The sequence below is a fragment of the Papilio polytes genome, unplaced genomic scaffold (genome assembly GCF_000836215.1).
Source record: "Papilio polytes unplaced genomic scaffold, Ppol_1.0 DF823957.1, whole genome shotgun sequence".
NCBI lineage: Eukaryota > Metazoa > Arthropoda > Insecta > Lepidoptera > Papilionidae > Papilio > Papilio polytes.
The window spans coordinates 172,415-197,398 of record NW_013525247.1 but is presented as its reverse complement, the minus strand read 5'-3'; the positions used below and the strand labels follow the sequence as shown (position 1 = coordinate 197,398).

The window sequence follows — 24,984 nt, the reverse complement described above, 5'->3', positions numbered from 1 at the left end:
TGTTTATAGCTCTATATTGTTTCTTTCAAGGTCAATGTAGTCAAGTTTTGATTTATCACCATGCAAGTCAACTGGAGAGAGAAGTATTTTCCTTGCATCCATCTCGCTCGGCCCACTTTGCATACAGGTGAGATTATACCTTCGGTTGCAGTTTTTGAATACGAAAAAAGAAGATAATTTTACGCCTCCGCCATACAATGCCCTTTAAAAAGTTTTTTGCAATTAATTTCTTTTAACTAATTAAAATCAGAACTCTCAGTTGTTAACAATATCGCTAATTATACTTCAGAAAAAATGCAGTTCATACGATATCGAACACATTTTATTATATCACTCGCCTTATCTAACACAAATATGACCTAAAACCTCTTGCACTTTGTAATCATTGTGAAATTATAGTAACCGTGTTATACTTTAATATTATATTTAAAACATTATTTTCAATACTAAAAAAATACGATTAAAATTATGACTTAAATGAATTGATATTTGAATTAAATTATACATGTTTAAGATCGAGGTAACTAAAAAGTTTTATTTCATTTGGAAATTCAGCGGTGAAGTGTGTTAAAGCGCAAGTGTGCTGTAAGGTTCGTAGCTGAGGCGACTGTTGTCGCGGAGTGGCTGTTCGGCGTTCGCTGTTCGCTCGCTGGCCCCAGCGCGCTGAACATTCGGCATTCGCGGTCCGACGCTTGCGAGGCATGCACGGTGCCTACGCACTCGCCGCAACGCGCACAAAACTTAGAACCATTCCAGTCCAGAAGTAGCTTGCCACCATGAGGGTCTGTTCCACAGCCCTCCTCTTAGCCCTTACACTTCTTATACAGGTAAGTCAACTTAAACGACACTTAACAAAGTTTAAGAACTTTTAAACTTCGTCCGCGAAATTCTCTCCTCTCCCGAACTTGGTAGAATCTTGACCAGTGACCATTTGAACTAACCTAGCTAAAAATAATAAACCTGGAGTCGCCGGAGCCGGTTTGAGGTTGTTTTACGTATTTTATAACTTAACCATGCATTGTACACGGCGCGAATATTTTTTTACCGCCGATGGTAATTTCTATATGATTTTTTGGATACACAAAATCTTGTCTAGTAAGATTTACTTCGATCAAAGTTCATACAACTGTTTAAGTTAACAGAGTTTTTATACTAAGTTTAATTTACAAACTGACGGTAATGCTAAAAGTTTGCAGAAATTATTTGAACAAACAATTTATGCAGTTACATGCATATTATAACATGCAAACGAATATTATTACTTTGAGAAAAGTTAAATACGACATTAAAATAAAAATTGTTAAGGAAAATAATAGGAATTTAATTAAATAATTTAACATACGTTTATCCTATTAAATCATCCATAAGGGCATTTTAATATTAATTTTTTAATTTCAAATGATTCTAATTGCTTAAATAATTAATCTTGCCGTCGTACCGCAGAATGTTTAAACATTTTGTAATTTTAAGTTTTAATATCAAATAGTTTAATACTTGTAAAGCATTTCAAACACAAAGTAGCGATAGCTTTTCGCATTCCACTTATTGAGAAAGTACAAAATTTTATTATAAAATTAAGAACGGTTCAATATTAAATTTCAATTTTCTCAATAGACTGCTGTCTGGCTGAATAATGCGCTCAGGATACAATAGACAATAGAAAATATTTTAAGTAATACATTTTAATATTGAAGTAGAATTTTAATTTTGTTTTCGTCCAACTAAGCACAAAGCTGTTTTTTAAACACACTGATGTGATTTTTGATCTGTCGTTGTTATTTATAAAGGATGCCTTACAAATGTTACTTTGTAATGATCTTGATTTTACGCGTTAATTTATTCAATAGTTATAAAACAGTTATTTAAGTAAACCAAAGTAGAACGAGTTTTTGAAGTACATATTTTTATGTATTAGATAATTCAAATCGTTCATTTTCTACCCGACTAAATTCCCAATCTGTCTTTATGGTTTTTATGACTTTTACTTCGAAATATAGCTTCTGATTGACTGCTATTCATAATTTTTTTATACCGTTGAATTAAGATTCCCTTGGGAATGATAATTTAGTAGTTATAAGATTTATCTTGTATATACTGCAGTAGAACTTTTATCGTAAATAGATTGGCGGTGTAAATTATTATTTATAGAATACAAGCCTAAAATTTCAGTACTTAAAATTTCTATTAACTCGCAGAGACCTTTATTTCATCTATCTTCTTAAAGAAATTATAAGTCTTTTGCATATACCGATTTATCGGTTTCAAAAGAACTTTTGAATTCATCTGGATATAGTAACAAGTTAACAGTGAAGTTCCATATTCTAATTAAATTGTCGTACACTGGAGAGATGTGAGATGGCGAAACTCAGCAGATAGATGAAATTTATTTCGTATACATTGAAGTTATTGAATTCACATGTGAAGCTTGCGAAATAGTAGACCATAATTAGAATAAATACTTGTTAAAATTTCATGCCACGCGACTTATTTTTACTTTTAGTTATTTTTTAACGGAGTATGTGATTTTATTGACATGACAATAGTGCCCTTTCCAGAGTCTACTTTGGAAGGCATTGCGACGACCTAAAGTAGTTACATACAGAATTATGATAAAAGATGATCTTAAATTACATAATATTGAAGAATTAAAGGCCGCTATACACGGACACCTACAAGCAATCAACAAGTGCAACTTTAATCGATTGTATGGTTCCATGTACCGGTCCGTGTACCGTGGTCCTAACATCTAATTCCTCCTATGAATCATATAAAAATATGTACTTAATGTATCTCTTGTTTGATATTATTGTAACACGATATCTTCCTAATGGGACTTATTAGCGATCTATTGTGTTATTACAAAGATGTCATCACGTAAAGAAAGGCTTATTCGCACTTTGTTTTTGCTTTGTTATGGCACTCAGAGTGTAGGAGCTTTTTCTATTATGTTTCTATAATAATAGTCAATAATGGAAGATTGATTTTATCTAAGAGTTTTCACACTCAGAGGTATTGTTGTTTGATATTCGGTGTTGTAAATGTCTCTTATGAACTAGTTGTTGCTCCCGGTTACATCCGTATGGATTTAAAAAGTGGTCCGTTTTTGCGTTACGTGTAACAAACACGCATTTAAACATTTACATTTATTATTAGTAGTATCTAGGAATTTCGGTATTTAAATACAAACATTGAAAAGAGTAAAATATTTTAAGAGAGGTTACTTTTTACACGTTTGTGAAGAGTTATGTTTCAAAGGCACTTCTTCATATATAGCACAGAGCAGTATATTGACTAAGAAACTATCGGTTATTGATCGAAATACATATTCCTTTGACACATGATAACTCTGCGTCAGCTAGAGGACTATTGCATAAACACATAATATATTTAGTACTCCTAATACTATGTTTAACATTTTTGCCGACATTGCGCTATTTAATAATGCGAAATTTACTATTGCATTTTCTAATATATCGTATTTAAACCATTAATGGGTGTTTATACTAAAAAAACAAAGTCAAAACATTTTTTTTTACAAAAAAAAAACAAGTATTCAAACTGATATCTCGAATGGGTAACTAGAAAAAAGCAATTTTTTAACAAACCGCATCTCTTCTATACTTAATCCTTTTGTCCACTTTTATAATAGATGGTTTTTACATAAGAAGATATATTTTGAACATTATTAATATAAGGAGGATATTTATTTTTACAAAAAGGGGAACCCCAAAACTCGTGTGCGTTACAGTGATTAAATTGACGAGTAGCGTTTTATCATTTGTCGATTGGGCGATGCAAAATGTCCATATCAAATTGTAACGGACGTATATCCTTAAAGTGAATTCAACCAGACTACGTAGCTATACATAATGTATCATAAATACGCGTCGCACCGGGAACTCAATTTGCCATCTTGAAAATAGGACACTTCTTAAAAGCTTTGCTCCTGAACTCTTTATGCATTAAACGCGTTTGCTACTAACATGGAATGGGGAAATAACAATGGGATCACTTATTATATTTTTAATCTTATTATCAAATATTTTTCATGTGACAATTTCTATAAAATCATATTTACCACTACTACTCACATTCAAAGTTGTTGAAACAGCCTTTAGTGTTAATATCCAATTCTGAATCTCCACCACGGGTTTATTACGGTATATTATCTTGTGACCGTAGATGTTTTAATTTTTAGATATCCTTTTTGTACGTTCCATAGACCAAATTCGGTGGTATGAAGTGTGGTTGTTAATAATTTCAATGTTATAAGATAATCGTTTCGATGATGAGCCTTGTGACTAATTCAAAGTAATTTACTGACAAGCACGGATTGCAATTACTCGTAATAAGAATTAGAACAAGTGCTTGTGACGAGTCGATCGGGATGGTGGACGCAAGGTGTTCGCAGAAGAAATGTTTCGACATTGTAAAATTAATTTTTATTCTTATTAGCTTACTTACAGATTCATGTTATATACTAGCTGTTGCTCGCGACTTCGCCCGCGAAAATTATAATATAATAAATAACGAGTAGCATTTTTGAATGTTTTCAATATATACAAAATTACAAATTTTTCCTCTTCATATTGTTATACATAGAATAACATTTCCCAATAGGTAAAAAAATGCAAATGCGCAAAAGTAATAGCTTTGAGGAAAATAAGATAAAACGTATTGCTAATTTTAATGTTAAAATTTATATTTTTTCCTTTCGGAGGCCGGATACCATACGAATCGCTAAACGCCATAATTAATGCTTATTTAGAAAAAAATCTTGTTAGGCGTACATACTAACTATATCGAACTCGATTCACGCTATTTATCTAATTGGAGAGCATCGTGGATTCAAAACCGTAATTTGTGTGTACGGACAGTAACGTACGAAGATAGCGAATACTAATAATATCTTATATCGTTTGCTAATTTTTTTTTAAATAATTAGCGTCGGTTGTTCATTGGTTAAAGCAGTTGACTTGTAATACTGGATTCTAATCTCTCCATGTACTAATGTGTTTTTCGATTTTCGAATTCCATATGTACATAAATTACCCGATGTTCTTGAGGTAAGACATCGTGTTGCAACATGACATATCGGCGAAGAAATTCAAAGACGTGTGTAGTGTCAACCAACATGCAGTGGGCCGGCGTGGATGATTAAAGCTTAACTTAGGGTACCTACGAGTCTGAGTACAGCAGATGATGACGAAATTAATTAGTTAAATAAATTAGAAAGAAGTTTATTTCCCCTTTCAGTATGAAATCAGAAACCTCTTTTGTCCTCTTTAGCTTAGCAATAGGGGGAGGTAACGTAAGCTTGTAGAAAATCTTGATGCAATTTCAATACGTTAATAACGTATGAACGTCTCATTAGGAAGGCTGGATAGGATATAATGTCGAAAAATATTATGCGAACATAAGTTTCGACGTAGTTAATTGCTCGAGGAATCTTGTTTGCGAATAACAATTAAGTTCGTTACATTGTGACTTGCTTTTGTAAAAAATGAACTGATTTTAAAATGACACTCGATTCATACTGTACATCAAAGACACATGTAGTCGGAATTTTTTAATTGGCCTTTTACTTCAATATTAATAATTTGTTCTACGGCTGTATATGACTGGGACGATGTAGTTTTTTAAAAATTTGAGTTCATTCATCATCATCTTTCTCCTTATCTCTACTCCGGTAGTGTCGGCGCAACAGGTTTTTATCCTTCTCAACCTGAGTTCATTATCGAAATGGATTTAGTTGACTTTAAACTCAAGATCAGTTCAATCGATAGATCGATCCGAACCTAAACTATTAATTTTATACTTGGAGCTTTAATTAAATAAAAAACCTGTTTTTTAAACTCTGCTTCTGAAAAGTTTCTTCGATGCTTTTGTACGAAAAAATGTGGCTAACGAGAAAACATCCACTTGGATTCGCCGAAGTAGCAAAAGACCGTTGGGCATAGACGTCTACAATTTTTTATTAATTGTTCTTGCTAAATCACAATAGTTTTGATTACGTGTTTGTAGTGTCGATATTCTCGTTATCGTTTTTATTCGGATTGAAATAAGCTCCTTTATTGTAGTCGACAGATTCACAAATTGTCGCTTTTGATATTCATTACCGGTGGGATGCTACTGTTGTAATACATTTCTTAAAAATTTTGGCCCTATTTTTGCAACTGACAGCAATATGTTTGTATAGAAGTGCGCCGCCAGTGTAAGCCTACTGTAAAATCATAACTGATGTTAAATACCGAATATGCAAATATATTTCATGGAAAAATTCATTGAGTGGTTTCTTTGTCATGAAATGTTTCAAATTACGCGATTCATTTTAATTAAGTTAAAACATTTATAACGATTTTAATGTATTTCATTAACTACTTAGCGAATGATACTCGTAACTAAAACCCACTTTAGTAAGTTAATTATACTTTAAAAACTTAGCAGTAATTTATTTAAAGTTAAATTGTAGACTCAAGTCAATGTAACACAGACATCCGCCTACTAAGCCATACAATAGAAAATTAAGATATTTTAAGTAATTAGTTAACATCACCCTCTAGTTAGTTTCGCATGAAGTTTGTGCGCTTGCAGCGGATTTCTTATTGTTCACTACTAGCTTACTTGCTGCAGTCTCTTGTTACCAAAGCTCCGAGATTTTAATTTCGCATCGCGTTTTAAGGAATCGTGAAGAAAACGTTTAAAAGTAATACGATAATACTGTAATAACGAGGTTGAATTGTTTATACAATTACGTACTTAAATGACCTTTTTGTACCTTTGTTTATCTTGGACTATAAAAAGTATGTTTTGTGACAAAACGTATATCAATTGTGAGATGTCAACATATCGGGTCCGAAGCGGTCACCCGGTCAAATCCGCGACGCATATTTATCATTCTTATCTTAGCTTCCCGGCAACTATAGATATGTAGATGCCTAAATTAATATCGACTCATTGTCATTTTGAGTGCATCTATGATAGATTACGGTTGACATTTCCCACATCAAAAAGATCTACTTCTAAATCTCTAATATTTTAAATGCGAAAGTTATGGTGGATGGATGTTTATTACTACATAAAAACATTTTAATAGCAAATATTATTATTACTTTTGTTAAAACCCAAAGTGAAATGTTGGACATTCAAACATGTGCTCGCTTCCGTGTTTCAGATCTATACAACTGTCGTTTATTGAGCAACAATAGTGAATATATAGCGTTTCGTTATGGATTTCTGTTAACGGTTGAATTCCAAATTATTTGTAACTGGGATGGTTTTTGGAGTTCCTTGAACTTGCAGCAAACTAACTCTAATTGGCCGAGAAATTAAAATAGATTAAATATCAATTCCAGCGTTAGTTTCACTTAACAAATTTTGATTTTTTTTGCAAAGTTTATTGCGGTACAACAAGTTTTTATAAAAATATTCATCATCATCATCACCAGCTCACTATACGTCCCCACTGAGGGGCTCGGAGCCTGCCCTAATACGGGGTGACTAGGTCATAGTCAACCACGCTGGCCAAGTGCGGGTTGGTTGACTTCACACATATCTTTGAATTTCTTCGCTGATATGTGCAGGTTGCATCACGATGTTTTCCTTCACCGTAAGAATATCGGGTAAATTATGTACATATGAAAATTCGGAAAATCGAAAATCACATTGGTACATGGCGGGATTCGAACCCAAGACCTGTAGGTTACAAGTCAAGTGTTCAAACCACTGAGCCACCGACGCTCACGCGACGCTCTATGTTATATTATATAACTTTAACATTAATTTTATTCAGATGCGATTAGCTGTTTTGGAACCTGGTAAAAAAACATCCATCCATCCAAACATTGGCCTTTATATTAGTAAGTTTACTCTTATAGATGTTTACAATTTTTGTATATATTATATATATTATACATATTTTATGCGCATTGTAAATGAACTCATGTTAGTTAATGTCGATGTTAAATTGAATCGATTTCATTACAATCATTAAACTGCATTTATTCCTAACTTATCGCTTGTTGTAAACTTTACTGGTATGTCGGTCACTTCCCGATGTTAAGTAATAACTGCATATTTTTTTTCTTCTTAACAAAGGTCAAAGCCGATAATTTTTTCCCTACTTTGACTTAAGTACATTTGTTTTTTATTATTAACAATTAATTTATCTAAAATAGTGGAGTATATTAATAAGTTAATGAGATAGCAAAGTTGTTACAAAGACTTGCCATATGTTGAACAAACCTACTTTGGCGATTTCAGAACTTACCGCCTAAGTTTCATCAAAATCTGTTAGTGGTTGGAACGGGTCTGCGACAAACATACGAACATTAACTTTTGTTTGTGAAGCCATACGAGGTATTAATTAATAATCATTCTGGAGAAAAATTGTTAGTAGAAATCGGCAAAAGCATAAATATAGACGTAAGTAACGGTAACAGTTAAATGCCCACTACTATTTTTAAGTCGACCTGAATGATTGCCTGATGATTATGTAGGGTTATCACCCATGATAACATTTCGGACACTATCATTTTGGCTCAATCTCATATTATTAGTTGTAGTTGTAGTGATAATTAAACGAGTATATATTTATCTTTTTTAATTTTTTAGTCCAATTATCTGGCTGGTTATCGTCGTGGCCTAACCCTTGTTCGGTTTGCACAATACGATGATAAGAGTTTCGCTTCTTGTTCGATATGAAACACGAAGTTATTAAGAAAAAAATTGTTGGTTAAAGGTTATATGAAACACCAATAATCTTTGTAAAAAATTACTGTTAAAATGTATATTTTTTATGATTACCAACATTAGTAGAGACTTCATCTCCAAGCTCTAATACGAGATAGTGGCTCGTTAAAAGTCTATTTCTAGATATAATTTTAACTCGGTAACCGCCGCGATTAAAACACATTCATTCAAAAAACAATGTTGATCTGTATGAAGGGATTTTTATTATATTTTACAATACCATTAAAAATAATTGTCCACCGTATTCTCCCTGAGTGTTATAGAGACAAAGTCATTTGGATTTTTTATTATTTTTTATTACTTACTACACAATATTTACTTAGTTATCTATAAATATAGGAACATCTTTAATGATACAGTGAAATGCATTTTGCATACTTACTATTTGATATTTTGCAATATATGTACTTGTCTTTTTCAGTTATCATTAAAAAATCCTTTAGTAGTTTATATCGACACTAAAGTCTTCCTAAGTGAGTCTTATTTTTGAACTTTCTACGCTCGATTCTAACTGAACAGTCCAACTATACTTCCAGTCCTCCCTTAAATAGAGATTTACTGTTTTCCACGCATATTCTCCTGTCTCCGGCGAAAATAAGCGTTGCTGCGATAACGATAAGGTCTGGCCCATATCCTGTTATCAGTGTTACCTAATCTGCACGATGTTAAGGCAATTAAATGCCTGTTGACTTGCACAAAACACTTGTTGGAGCTAGTTGACGCGGGCGGCATGACTGTCGTGTGTACTTGTGGCTGCGACATCACTTCTTTTGTTTTGGTAATTACTAAGCTCCGTCGTCATTATGGGCATTTTCAATTAACTTCAAACTTTCTTTACATTATAAATATAAAATAATCTAACTGCGTGACGTAACGTCGTAAGTAGTAAGCTTTTGTATAGTAACAGATGTACAACAGAAGAAAAAGAAAGGGGATATCACAGAATGCAAAGTTAACAGAGTTTTTAGTAGTATAATGACAAAAAAAAAAATTTATTTCGACTGAATAAATATGAAGCAAAGCTGTCCAAATAATGAAAAATAATACCTTTATTGATATAACAATATTTTTGTGAACGTGTTATTTTGCTAAGAAATCAGTAGAAGAAAGTCTAATGTTTTTTTGTATTAAATCCAATAATTATTGGAACGAATTGTTTCAGATAAACAGATAGTTATTACAGTTCGCTGCTTTCAGGCTCGTTGTAGCGCTAATTCGCCTCGCGAGAATTGTTTTTTCATTTAATTAATATCTTATTCGTTAGATAATACAATTATTTATTAGAATTCCTTTAAATGATATAAGATAGACGTTTTACTTAGAAATATTATCTCAGATGTCAAGTCTTGTAATTATCGAATTAAATCATCATATCCGTATAAAATCTTTCTAACATTATAAATTTGTCATGGATGGATGTTTGTTAATTCGCCGCTTAAACGGCTGAATGGATTCCTATGAATTTTGGTATAGATGTAGAGCATGGGCTACAAGAACACATAGATTACTTTACTTTACTTACGAACTACTTAATTTTACGAGGACGGAGTCGCGAGCGAAAGCTAGTAAGTAATAAACATACTCGTCCATTAAAAATTCAAGACTTTTAATCCAGGATAGTATTGCAAAAAATGTTCACATTTCAAGCACCTTCGTTATCATTTCTTATACAAATATGGTCATCGTAAACGAATGACTCGACTTATGTACATTATGTAAACATGAGCTGTGTTCACATATGTCATTGTTATCTTGGTGATTGTACATATATGATTTAGATTTATTCAAGACTAGCTTTCGCCGGCGACTTCGTCCGCGCGGAATAAACAAAAACAAAAGCAAGTAGCCTATGTGTTCTTCAAGACTATCCTCTACGTCTATGCCAAATTTCATCGAGATCCCTTCAGCTGTTTAGGCTACAAACTCTAACAAGCATCCATCCATCCATCTAAACTTTTGCAATTATAATAATAGTAAGATTAAATACAAGCTGGTCCAAGTCAAGCTTAAGTCATTCCTCAATTAAGTAAAAGCATATTATGTAAAAGAATAAGATATTATGAGACTCATATGTTCTATGGCCTAAGTCCCTATAAAAAATAAACAGAAAAAAGGCCCATTTTTACCTCTGGCAAAATTATTGAATAAAGTTAAAAACTTTGCTTATTAGACTTCTCCGAAAAATTTAGTTTTCATATGTTTTGTGTGAAAGTTAAAAGAGATTGTCGCCCTAGACTATTTTTAAATTGTTCTTTTTACATGAAAAACAAGCAAAAGGCGAAGAGCTATTTTTGGTTTTATGCTATAGGCATGGGCGCAGTTTTTGAAAAACTTGTAGGAAAAAAGTTGGTGTAAAAAAACTTAATTACAGCTTCTCAATGTTAAAGAAACAAATTGAAACGATTTAAGAAAGTTTTCAATAATTTTTTTTATGTAGTTCTAGTGTGAGTTATTCCAAAAAAGGGAACACGGTACGAAAGCCTAATTATTAGGCTTATTAAAGAAAACATGACCACTCTAAACACGTTATTTTGGACGTACTGTCATCTTTAAGTCGGAAATCTAATTCTTTCGATTTTTTTACAAAAAATTAAATTACTCTAAAGCAATAGTAAAACGATCAACATACTTTGCGTTTAATTGATAGCTATTGAGGTCTTCTAACTCCACAAAATCGTTGATCCGTGCGTTAAGAATCACCCTGTATATTGCATTACTATTTGTCTTCGACATACATCAAGTACTCTTTAAACATATGGTAAATGTATACGTCGATCACTTTTATCTGTAACGGGTTATATGAATAAGAACAAATTTTAAGAAGAAGGACTTAAAGAGGAATTAAACAAAAATTGCTTTACTGATCCTATCTATTTTCGAGATTGGTATCACGTCACAATTCACAATATGGTCCTTTCATGCACATTTTTATTTGAAATGTATATAAGCGTCAGTCTATATTCGTCGAAGAATTTTGCTTATAAAGCTATACTATAAACCTATTTACAAATATGCTGACGATTGACGCAGACCGGTTGCCTGTGTAACACGTTTCGTCTTTTTTTTAACTCGCATCATTTATATTTTCCCTCGTTTTTGTCACTTACGTAATTCGTTTTACCGGCAATTCGTAGAAGACCTTGGTTCTAATGTAAACAACACCTTATATCGTACGTATCGCTAAGATGACCGCAAATAGTAGGTATGAATTAGTTGTATCCAATTAGATAATACAAGTTCAACGCTCGATCTACCTTGTATACTAAAGAGACGACAGTCTTATCAAATAAATAAAAAGTGCTTATTTAATGAGGTCAAAACCCTCAAATATTTGCTTTTTTTGGTACACTTTAGATGTATCGTCTAACGAATCAATAATTCCGTATTTTATCAAGTTTTTTTTCGAAGCAATTTTCGTATAAAAATAACATTTTTTCTGTTATATGTTTAGTGCACATATTTTACATTATTAGCACGTCCGAAAGGTCTTTACCCCATCTTTCGTTTATCTCTGATTGTTTACTTTTCCTTTACTGATAAGATAACTTCAAATTACGTCTATCGTCTCTTCTAAACAGCTTATAGTGTCATGATTAATAACACATTAAGTTTTAAGCCTAACTGTGTAATATGAATAAAACTATAACATTGTATGATTTTTTTTTATTTATAATACAAGTTGGCAAACGAGCAAGCGGACGTCTGAATCAACCGAAATCCACCGAAGCGACCGCTGTCCATAAACATCCGCAATTGCAGATGCGTTGCCTACCCTTCATTGACGAAGAAGGAGACGCACATAAAGAGGACATTTTCCCTTCCTATGCGTCTCCTCCACCGTCAAATACACTTTTCCTTCCCATCCTTTCCTCTTAAGAAAAGGGTGGAAAGGAAAAGGGACTAAAATTAGGCTTGCTTATTAAGTTTGCATTTTGATGTTAATTGATGTAATTTTGAGTACGTGTTGCCAGGGTATACAAGATCGGGAAAAAGAAAAACATTATTCTATGAACGCTATTATTATTTACAGTACAATATTAGCTACATGCATTTCCGCCAGGTAAATCTGAAAATATACGAGCCACAGGCAACAGCTATCAGTAAGAATATTTGAATTTGCTACAAATTATTTAAAGAAAAAATGTACATTTCAGTTTCATTACACCTTAACATGGTTATTCAATCGTTTTATTTAAAAAAACATTTTTTTTTAATTTCGAATGTGAGATTGAGGTTTATCCTGCAAATATGACACACATACTTCGAGGTTGTCTTTAGTTTAAACAATACGCTATTATATTCTTTCATTATGATTACTATTACAGTTGTGTTATAAGCAATTTATCGGCTACGGGATTTAACAGCCAAGTCGTGTGTATGCGCCGAAATGAATGGTTTGTTGCAAATCCAATCTTAACTTTAAGGTGGTTACGTTGAAATTTTATGGGCAGTATGGTAAGCGAGTTATCTTGCATGTTAGTACAACGCCTTCTTGGAATCGTCGTATATTGTCAACTTGAATTATAAAAATCGAGGTCATCCTTCCAGACGACTTTACATCGATCCTTTATATCCTCTTAAAGTTTCGAGCTACATTATATTTAAATAGAGACTTTTTAATAAGTAATTACCGTTACTATTTACTATCTTTAAAGACAAAAATGTAGATGGCTACAATGGTAGAGAAAGATTGGGTGTAAGAAGGATCAATTTTGTCGGCTGCTAGGGATGTGTGGAAGAGAATGACCTCTGTAGGGAAAAGGGATTCAATAATGTTTATTTATCTGTCGATTATCTTCCCCATCTCGTTCAGATACAATTTTAACAAAATACATCGTTTATCATATTCATCAACTTTGTATAACATGATGTTCAAAAAAACTTAAATTGAATTCCAGGGATGAAAGTCGCTGTTTTTTTTATTATGGGAAGGATACGTAAGGCATTGTACTGCAAAGCTCTGACTCACAGTTACAATGACCGACAAACCACTTTGTTTATACATTCATAAAATGCAGTTGCTGAAACCTGTTTTTGATACTTTGATGTCGCTAAGATTGAATTAAGCTGATTTGAAAAAAAAAATAGTAACTTCCATTATTTATATTTATTGCCGTTAAGTCATGTACGATTTCCATTTGTAATTCGCCTAGGTAAATCGTAGAATCGGCAATTTTCGCATTGAACGAATTTAGTTACAAAAATGAGTTCTATATCTACATTCTCCTATTGTTGTGATACTTGAAATGACAACAAATAAGTGTTACCTTAAAAAAGTGTTAAAAACATATCACACATGAATTTGTAGAATAAATTCGTTCGATAAATGATTTTCCGTCTTTACTCGTATGATTTGGTTAGGCAAATTACAAAATTGCGGTATACAGAATATGCCGGTGGCATAAAGTATAAAGTGGGATACGATACAGGTACCACCATCTGTTAAACTATGTACCGTGACGTACACAACGAAAGCTGTATGGAGGGATTATGGCTGATTTAATTATCGCAAACATGCTCTGTGTTGATTTTAATTCTTTTCTATCGTACCGCATCCTGTTGCTCCATTAAATCCTTAACTACGGCTTTGTTTCGCGTTGAAGAAAATCGGTCGATTATTAAATTATTCACACACATTACACTATATCTTGATTTTATTTTAAAACTACTCACGCTGTTATAACTGCATATAGCAGTTATGTCAAAAATGTATGAATAAATTTAACTATACATTTTATTTTCTGTCTACCACATTAATAACATACGTAAGGAAGACACATTAAAACGAAATCTGCAAACAAAATCGTTGTAGCGTTGTCGGTGTATCAACAAAAACCGGTTTGTGAATTTAACTGAGCGGTTGTTAAATAGCCTTCCATAGTTAATTTTGGAAATTATTCTATTGTTTAGTTATTTAGTAATAAAGTCGGTGCATTATCATATTTAAACACAAGGTTTGAAACTGAACTTGAATAGGTTAACTGTAAAATAACGTATTTTATCCATAGAACTAATTATTTAATTATGAGATAAATGTAAATAGCCTTTGTGTTCTTCCTGACTATTTTCTACTTGTCGCAACATCAGAATCCATTGAGATGTGCTGAAAAAACATTATAACAAACATCCATCCATCTAAACTCTCGCGAATAATAAGAAGTAATATTATGTACATCTATAAAAAAAACAATTTATACAGATATATTTTTAATCATTTTATCGTCACTAATATTGCTACTTAAATTTTGTATAATGCTTAACAATTCGCTGTTTATATTCAAACCATTCTGTTAAGATAAGTGCGTTCGTATTATTAAACTGACGCGTATGTTTCTATACAGTGGACACGCGTAGCGTTTGCAGATGCTTTTCTAGGAAAGATTTCGTCATCGTTCTCAATGGCGCCAGCAAACACTTTTGTTATATCTGGTACAGCACTTAATTACATACAACGAAGTCTTGTTTGAAATCCTATTAACTAGTTACGTTATAAATGTCACGACTGATAGCAACGTATTTTGCAGTTATTGAATTTACAAAATTAACGACGCAAAAGTATTAAGCCCCGGCTAATTAGCTCGGCTTTTCGGATACAATGACTATTTTAATTTTGAATGATTTTTTTTAAGTGCATATTTTGCTCGTAGAATTTAAAGTTCAGATAATATTAATCTTGGCAAAAAAAATTGTTAATATAGTGGTTTCGGTTAATAAACACAAAAGATTATTACGTAAATAAAAGTATGAAACATGTAACGTACCTTGAGAGGAATTTATTAAATACTAGCTGTCGCCAGCGAAAAAAAAAAACAAAAGTAGGCAGCCTACGTGTCTTCCAGACTACCACATGCATCTAAGCCAAATTTCACCGAGATCCGTTCAGCAGGTGAGGCTACAAACTTTAAGAAACATCCATCCAACCAAACTTTCGCATTTATAATATTAGTAAGATAGTAAGATTAAAATTCACATTTTAATCGTTAAAATGTAACGAGGAATCAAAAAAGGGGATAGACATGCTCTCATCATAAACGAAATTTACTGCAGTTAATTTATTGCAGTTTTTATAGGTTATTGTCTGAAAATATGGTAATAAGGATATTAGGTTGACAAAAAGTTAGACGAGGTCTTACGGTAATTTGCGTCATTACTTAGACTCTGTACACTTAATTCTAATTGCTTATTTATTAAACACCCAGATTTAAGCATAAAAAACTTAGTCAGTGATCCAAATTCATTTTAGATAAACATATGTTAACCATTTTATACTAGTATCGTTTATAATAGTAGAAACATTAATATTCGATATCCGATTTTAACAAATAAATTCTATATCGAATTACATTCAATCTATCAGGAAATCGATTTCAAAGCAAAGTCTCAGCAAACCTCTTAGCTAATGATAGTCTTTTCGTTGAAGTAGCTAGGACAATATAAATTAGTGCATGACGTAAGGCTTAAACATGTCCTAAAATTAGACATAACGCAATATATTTGTATTGACTATAACTCTCATCGACATATGACCTCATTTAAAATGAACTCATAGTTGGAAGAAATATTTTTTTTCCTCAAACAATATCTTTATCATTTCCTAAATTTGTGTGTTTTGTGCATTTTATCGATTAAAGCAAACCCTACTGACCAATAACTAACGAAATTCATTATTTCAAATAATGTAATTTTTTTAAGTTAAATTTATGTTATTTTATAAATAAATAAATCAGAATATCAAGTTGTGTCTTGCAATGAACAGTTTATACAAAACATTTTTTTCTTCAATTTTCTAAACTAATCAATGTACATTAAACAGTGTTTGTGTGGTCAAGGTTGACCGTTTCATATTATAACTAAATAAAATTTACGATCGTATTTACATGAAGAGTTCATTGTCTGTTGTTTATGGTCCGAGACGAATCAGTGTTACCAACTGCTTAAATACTAAGATAATCATAGTGATCTTTCAAGGATATGTAAGTTTATTTGTATTATGACTTATGATTTACGATTTAATACAAAAGACTTGATTGATTATGAAGTTTGAGTTGTCATTAAAATTCTAGCACCAAATAATTAAACACTAGCTTACGTCCGCGACACCGTCCGCATGGAATTAAAAAAAAAACCAGTAGCCCATCTGTTCTTTCAGACTATCCTATACGTCTATGCTAAATTTCATCGAGATCCGTTCAGCCGTTTAGGCTACACACTCAAACAAACATCCATCCACATAAACTTTCGCGTTTATAGCATTATAATTATATATGAATTATATTATATTAAGTAAGATTTTTATCTGTATTTGCTAATTATTCTCGTATTTTAAATCAATAACTTACATTAATCGTATAACCTCATATCTAACTTACATAGAAAGGTAATATAAAGAAGTACTTTACCTATTTTCCTTATTCTTAATACGTATCAAGGACCGAGAACGTGACAATAGCGATGCTCTAACAAATCGATACGTACATACGTAGATTAATCTAGAAAGAAGTTGATTCGACTCAATAAATTTTCTGTCAAACATGCATGAGTCATCTTTGATTACCATGACAATATCATCATCTGAGGCATTACAGCGACGGACGGACTAGGGCTTGGTTCAGTTAATATCTCCATGTCAGTCTTCTTTGGCCTTTTTAATTTGACGCTGATGTTCATCAATTCGCGATGGACGACATCCAGTCATCTTATCGGTCTATCACGTTCTCTACCTTACATGATTTTAAACTGAAATATCTCCTGTTACGCGCCAGTGGGAACGCGCCTTAACTCGAGTAATAAACGCTAAATTTAAACTATCGCGTCAACGTAAACAGACCTTGAATAGTGCGAAGAGTATTTAAATTGTTTAAATTTTTCACAAATAAACAATTTTTCTAACACTCGATGTGTAAAAGTAGGTATTTATAATTGGAATTCTTACAACACAACATTCGTTAGTTTAGTTACTAAGAATTGTGTATTTTTAAGTATTATTATTTATTATTATGTGTATTTTTATGTAATTCATATTTGTAATCAAAAATCAATGAGGATTAAGCTCATTAATGAGTTTCTATCCTTTATTGTAGCGAAAGCGAGCTTTGCCATTGAAAAGCTCTTTACATACAAAGAAAATGGCATTTAAAGCGTAAAGACTCGTACACGTGCATTCTGACAGAGAGGGCAATAAATATGTGACTAAAAACACAACCTTCAAGTTCACTAACTACCTTTTCATATGTGACCTTGTGACAATTCTCTGTTCTATAAATGAAGTCATCTTCACTGCGTACGTAACTGTAATAACTTTATTTCCTAACTAGATTTTGCCCGCGACTCCGACCGCGTGGAATAAAAGGAAATAGCCTACGTCTTATTCCAGACCATCCCATACATCTAGGCCAAATTTCATCAAGATTTATTCAACCGTTAAGACCACAAACTCTAACCAACCTCCATCAATCCATTTAAACTTTTGCATTTATAATGTTAGTAAGATATTTAAATTATTAGTCTTGTAAATATTATTTGAGTTACCACACATAGGTAGTCATAATTTAGTTAACCACATGTTTTGACTAAGGGCGGATCCATTTCTTTTTGGCGCCGGGGGGGAAGCTCACATAGTCGTGATCAAGTCAAGAGCTTGACAAAATATGTAAATTCATTTTGTCAAGCTCTTGACCAATCAGTTCAGGGGGGCCATGACCCCCATGGACCCCCCCCTCCCCGTTGGATCAGCCGTTGATTTTAACTCTGGCTGTGTGTGAATGTTGACAGCTTAAGTAACCGTTAACGAACTAAGGAAAATATTCCTAGTAATGACGAAAGGAAATAAAGTGCGACAAATTATCTCGAGATAATAGGTTATTGCTAATTAACGGAAGCGTATTTTTATTGTTCGCTACACACGCGTCCCCTCTACGCCCTTAAAAGCTAGGCTAATTAGCAGGTTTAACGAAACGACGCAGCTCGAAAACGACGCCCACGGACCGAATTATATTGCTTGTTTTTAAACTTGTGCCAGCCCGGTTGTAACAATACCTCGTTATTTATCGCTTATTTTAAAATGAAATACATTTTTTTTAATTAAAACAACATGCAAAGTTTTAAACTATTTGAAATAAAGATTTACTAAGTAAGTAAAATGGTAAAAACAAAGGATTTATTTACTATATGTATAATGTATTATCGAGAATTAAATTAAAAAATGTACATTCAATTAAATTTTTTTATTTTTTGTGGAGATTATTCATAGTTTTGTGGTTTTTGTTATCGTCACATAGTTGTTCTTGTATTGATTAAATATTCTGGCTTGACATTGATAATTTACGTTAAAAGATTTTCCCTTGTATGCACATGAAAAAAACAAACATGAATTTTTTAATTAGTAAGGTAAAATTTTAAGTTTTAAAAATGTTCAATGCTATACCCAGTCGAAATATAGAGTAAGCTTAACTTAAAAAGCTGCAAGCGAACGGAACAAAATCCACTTAGGACACATAATAGCGTTGAAAGATCGCGGACGGTCCAAGTTGGCCGTTCAACGATACTTTGATCGCAGGGCTTACATGAAAAATATGGCGGTAATTTTGTATGCGGCGTAGTGTCGGATAGCATGATCGAAGCGGGACAAAACGCTGCGAAATATACGCGAGAGAGAGGGGTCGGTCTAATTGGGTAAGAAAGGCTCCCCTCTTAGTATTCCGCGGGAGGCTGACTCCTCGTTTCGTTCCTAACATCAATCTCAATGCGGGCTGGATGACGTCGGAACGGAAAGCGTTGCCGTGGACAAGGAACCCCTCTTAGCGTTCCGCGGTCGCTACTTGTACGATAGCACATTGATTGATCCCTGCATGTCCCTCGAGCCGACTTACCGATGTTATGATAGTTTTATTGACTGACTTCTAACTTCATTTTTAAACTAACCTAAAGGCTTTTAGAAAGTTTGCACTAAGTTGTTTTATGTACTAGACTCAGTTTTATCCATATTGCATAGTCCACATGGTCCTCGAGAAAATTTGATTCTCTTTTTGTTATTCGTATGTGAATTGAAGTTGATGAATATTTCACTGATGATTAAGTCTGAGTAGCTTAACGATATGAATAAGATTTTAAAGAAGTATTCAGGAGCTTTATTTGATCAGGAACTGGAGGGATTGCAATCTTACTTATAAAAGCAGGGCCGCTGCAAATTTGTAGAGCACGGATCTTGATATCCCAGTCGAATAACAATGCTCCTAATCCCCGGGCCGTCGCATGACACGAACATGCCATTACGATATGAATATATGCATTTTAAATCAAATATCTTTTTTTAAAGACATTACAATAATATGTTATTTCGCAGTTCAGAGTTATTTGTATTCCATTGTTTGACTTCGCTGAATCTACATGAATTTATTGATTTTTTGTTAGTGATTTCTTCATTCCTAGTTTCATCATTTATTGTCGAGTTTTAAATATTTATTTAAATGGTATAAAAGATATAATTAAATACTGACAACATTTAGCCGATATCGGTAAAGCGACGTTGCAATTGCAAACGGTAATTGCAATCTTAAGTGTCCCGATTTAAAGAAATCATTAGTAAACTTGTTTTAGCGCGCAAAAATAAAACCATATTGGAACATAAGAGCTATCATTTCTTTTTAATTGGCTTCTTTTCGGTGTGAACATTACAATGTGAGTTGACAGTTAGTCCGTACAACGTCCGTAAATGTGGTCTTAACCTAAAAGCTATAAGTTACAACAGTTACGATTATGATTTAAACAACCTAATACCACATTCAGTAACGTTTACCCTTTGTTTACATCTATGGCGTTAACTCGGGATCTTTATTAGTCTGCTGATTTTAATTGCATTTAAAACCTGACTATCTACAAATATATTTGTGTTTTGTCAGAGAAAATCTAATATGTAATTCAAATAATTATTTTATATAAACAGTTGAATCTTAATTATTTGTTTCGGTAATGAAGACAGCAAAATTCATTTTAGTGATTATTGTAGGCTTGGGTTTTACTCAGAACATTTTTCAACGAGTATTTTAGTAGAAAACATCTGGCTGTTAGGATTGTTCGTCATCGGTTAATCAATCAAGTGTCCTTATTACTTAGACATGTGCAAACTATTTTAAAGTGTACACATTAGAGTCGTAATTGTAATTTATTAGTTTTTAAACAGTGGGTAATACTTTTTTCCTTGTCCTAATCATTCGTGTATTAACAGCGGCTGTATACAATTTTTGAATTTTTATATTAATTATTGTTTTTTTTTTTAAAAAACAGTAGCAAAATTAATTATCCGTTTTGTTTAACATTTAATTATTTTTCCTGACGTCCTGAACCTTTCGAGTCCTAGAGCGTGTACTCACAGTGTTTGATCAAACTCAATAGATAGCATAGTTTTTATCTTGATGATTGGCCTCAATTAAGTATAACCGAATTCTAGGTGCGTCGTTAGTATTACTCGCTGGCGAAACGCAGGATCTTTATTTCCTACCCACTTCAGAAAAATTAATTTAACACATAGTTTAATTAAGTCGAAACCTGTTCGGATATATACAAACCTTCTAAAGTTAGTAACACATCTTCAGTTTTAACTGAAAAGTCTGATTGTATTGTAAAATTGCACGTGTTTGTAAAATTAAGAACTGTTAAACCTGAAGGTGGGCAGCTGGTTTTAGTACATTTAGATAACTTTGTTTGTTTGCTTATAATTATTTTAGTTTACTTATTTAAGCGTTATGATTAGTCGTTTATGAAGAGAGGTTATTGTAATCATATTTATGTTGATGAATGCTGGCGTTTGAGATGAGTTTCGCCGTTCCTGAGGGATAAATGCCGTCTTCATTATCTCTCGTAGGCAATCCAGTGACTCTGTAAAGGTTTGGCCGTTCACTGCGAGGAGTACACGCTCTTTCACGTGAATCACGTGAACGCCATATCATTCATGATATAGCTCAATTTTTCATAAGACCGGATATTAGTCATTAGACAGCTAGTTCAAAGTTTCTGTGTTCTGCAGCCTTAATTACTAGCCAAGATGTATTTTCCTAAAATTTGAAGCTTTATTGATTATTGTGTGCCTATGATATTTTGTGTATAATTAAGTAATTAAAAATATTTAAAAAATAAAATTTTGGCGTTATGAGGATCAGAAAATGGATTCACGTATCCAGTAATCGATATTTCAGTTCTTTCTAGCATCTTCTTTTGGAAATGTCACCTGAAAAATGTAAGTAGCGATTATCTCAAACGACGCAATTTAAAACAATCCATAAGCGTGTATAAAAGCTGGAAGATATCTCCCTTTGATAAAAAAAAGTTCTTTTATCCGAAAAGGAATTACGAGTGCGATACACAAAGACGTTTAAAAATGTAGAGACTAGGCATAGTGAACAAAATTTTTTCACTGGTACTTTCTCTGAAAGATACTATGTCAGTTATCAAGTTTAATACACCACCTTGTGTCGTTGTATTTAAATGAAAGAAAAATAATTTATAAAATTATAATAAGATCTTTTGCTATAAAACAAACTAAACAGTATTTATACAATAGAAATTTAAAAATTATTTAATGACATTTATTAGCAATTAATTTAAATACTATTAACTATATAGACATGTGGTTCCGAGGATCTAATAATGGATAGGATTAGTGAGATTATGTCAAAAATGTTTCAAGTGAAGTGTCAACTATGCCTACTCTATACATGTTTTGAATCTCTTTGGCGATACACAATGAATCTGCGGCCTCTCGACAGAGTATTTACTCGTCGCCGGTCGCGCGTCGACACAGCCTCCTCTTGATTCCATACATTTCATGAGCTATTACACACAACCCCTCTGAACAGATTTAGATTTACATAGAGCTGTGCATTCCTTATTTATTTTGTACTTTATTATTATTGTATAAATTCTGACATAAGTATAATTGAAAAATTATATTGATGTACGTCTACTACATTAAGTCAAGGAAACTTATGATCTTATCTTATTAGTAGGAAACGTCGTTAAAATCTAGTAATAAAATATAAAGATAATATACACAATAACCTATGTCACTCAGTAATAATTAAGCTTTTTAATGACAATAGAATTTTCGAATTTGGACCGGGAGTTTTAGAGTTCATTCGTTACAAATAAAACACAAATCTTTCGTCTTTACAATGTTGGTACGAAATACTATGCGATTCGTTTAAAAGGTCACAGCATTTTTTCTAATCATATTTTTTTATTTCACAGGTAATGTATCCGATTTTACTGCATTTTATATGTGTGGAGCAACTACAATCAAGTATGTATAAATAATGACGTCACGGGATAGCAGCTTTAGTGATGTCCTCAGATTTTACCAGACATTTAGCTGTGAGGTTGTCAAATTAGTCAACAGAATCTTAATGGCAATTGTAATTTATAATCTAGCAGTCCGACCCAAATATGCTTTGGTAGATAAAAAATAAATAGCCTTTTTCACTGCTTCATAAAAGATCTTTTTGGTAAACGAAGATTTTTTTAATAAGTTCTATAGTTTCGAGATTATTTAGGACAAACAAAATCCAATCTTTCCCTTGCGATATTAAGTACATGTAAAATGAAACTTGCTTTCATTGAAAATTTGTAAATGAACCCTCTTAGAAAGTGGTACGATAAACAATTTTATTAAAACCAAGACTTTTCAAGGTCAAAAAGGTCATTTCATTTTTTGTAATAAAAATTAAATAACTGGAACAAAGGAAATATTTAGATGTATTTTTTCTTTCTAACTTTCAAATTACCTAGAAAAGGTAACCAGTAAGTGACGCACTTTCGTTCTTTAAGGGACATTATTCTGCAATCTTTGTGTGCATTCTGTTCTCTGCCGTGGCAAATGATAAGCCGTTGAAGCACCGAAAGGGGGGCATTAAGAGCTCACTCACACGAGATTTGTCGCGATTCAAGACAGCTTTACGTCTCCTGATCGACGCAATTATATTGTAACTTACATCGCCTTGTATTTTATGTTGGAGAATATCACTGAAATATTGAAATTTTATACGTGATGTAAACACAAAATCGAATTGTAAAAATCAAACATCGATAACGACAACGTAAATAAGCACATCTCAGAATTTCGCTACTTGCTAAACGTTTCTGTTAAAATTCATAAAAACAGTGAAATCGAAATTATTTTTCTATTTTCTATAGTTTGTATCATGTTTGTCTCATGCGATAGTTAAATGTTATTTATGTTGCATTATAAATATGCCAGTCTTCATCATTTGAAGAACCATTGATATTTTTTCTGTACTCGTTCTAGTAAACATTTTGCAAATGTCTTCCACATCAGAATGTCCCCATCTCTTTCTTATATTCTTCTCATTATAAAATGTTTTTTTTCTGTAAGTTTTTCATCATTAGAGCATAAATCTTGTTTTATTTTTTAATACGTGCTTTCAGTATTCAATAAAGCAATCTGTACTTATTCAAAAACAGTCTATCATTATATTACTCTATGTCAGTCTCCTAATGTATTCATCTAATATTGAAATCCCCATTTATTTCTGTGATAAATTAGATTGAATCCAAACCAGTGATCCATTCATGGATTAAAAAAAAAAACTGTAGTAATTTTCTTATCATTAATCATTATAGGTATAACTCGTTTTAGTATTGAGTGGATTCGTCGAAATTTGAGTAAAACTCAATTTGATTTGTCATCATAACTGTACGATTCGATTGTACTATCAATCTTTATAGAAAAAACGGAGACAAATATAGAGTTCGACAGTTGGTTTTCACGGCACCTAAAAGCACGCAGTGTCATTTAAGCGAACAGTCACAGAGTAAATGTTTAATAGAGCGTTACCCGACGTGTTCCGCGGCCCTAGCATTATCTACTAGCACAAATTTTGCTTATCGTTAAAATAAAAGCGACATCTAGCTACACAACTAATACAATGAATGAGTACCATAAACTGTTTGTATTTAATAGACTGAAAATCTACAGTTGTGGAAACTGTTACTAAGTTTGCTGCTTAAATAAAAACAGAGATTCATTATCGATTAAAAATAAAAACAATATCATTGTTACGAATTCTAAATATAAGTTATACTACATTAAAACTTTAACAATAGTTGCACTTACGCAATTTTAATGTACCACAAAATAAGTAACAGATCAAATATCGAGCAAATATGTCAACTATAAATTAAATAAAAACATTGCATTTTAGATTCGCTTCAATTAAAACTTGT

The 24,984-nt window shown here is 32.3% G+C and overlaps 1 protein-coding gene across 1 annotated transcript in view; it reads left to right on the top strand.

The window, feature by feature from the left end:
- The first annotated feature begins 662 nt into the window (after window positions 1-662).
- LOC106101744 (low-density lipoprotein receptor-related protein 2-like) overlaps window positions 663-24,984 on the top strand; it is an 88,325-nt gene continuing 64,003 nt past the window's right edge. The window contains exon 1 of the mRNA XM_013281067.1: window positions 663-827. Within this exon, the coding sequence (XP_013136521.1) occupies window positions 777-827 (51 nt within the window). The 5' untranslated portion in view covers window positions 663-776. The remainder of the gene's footprint in view (window positions 828-24,984) is intronic.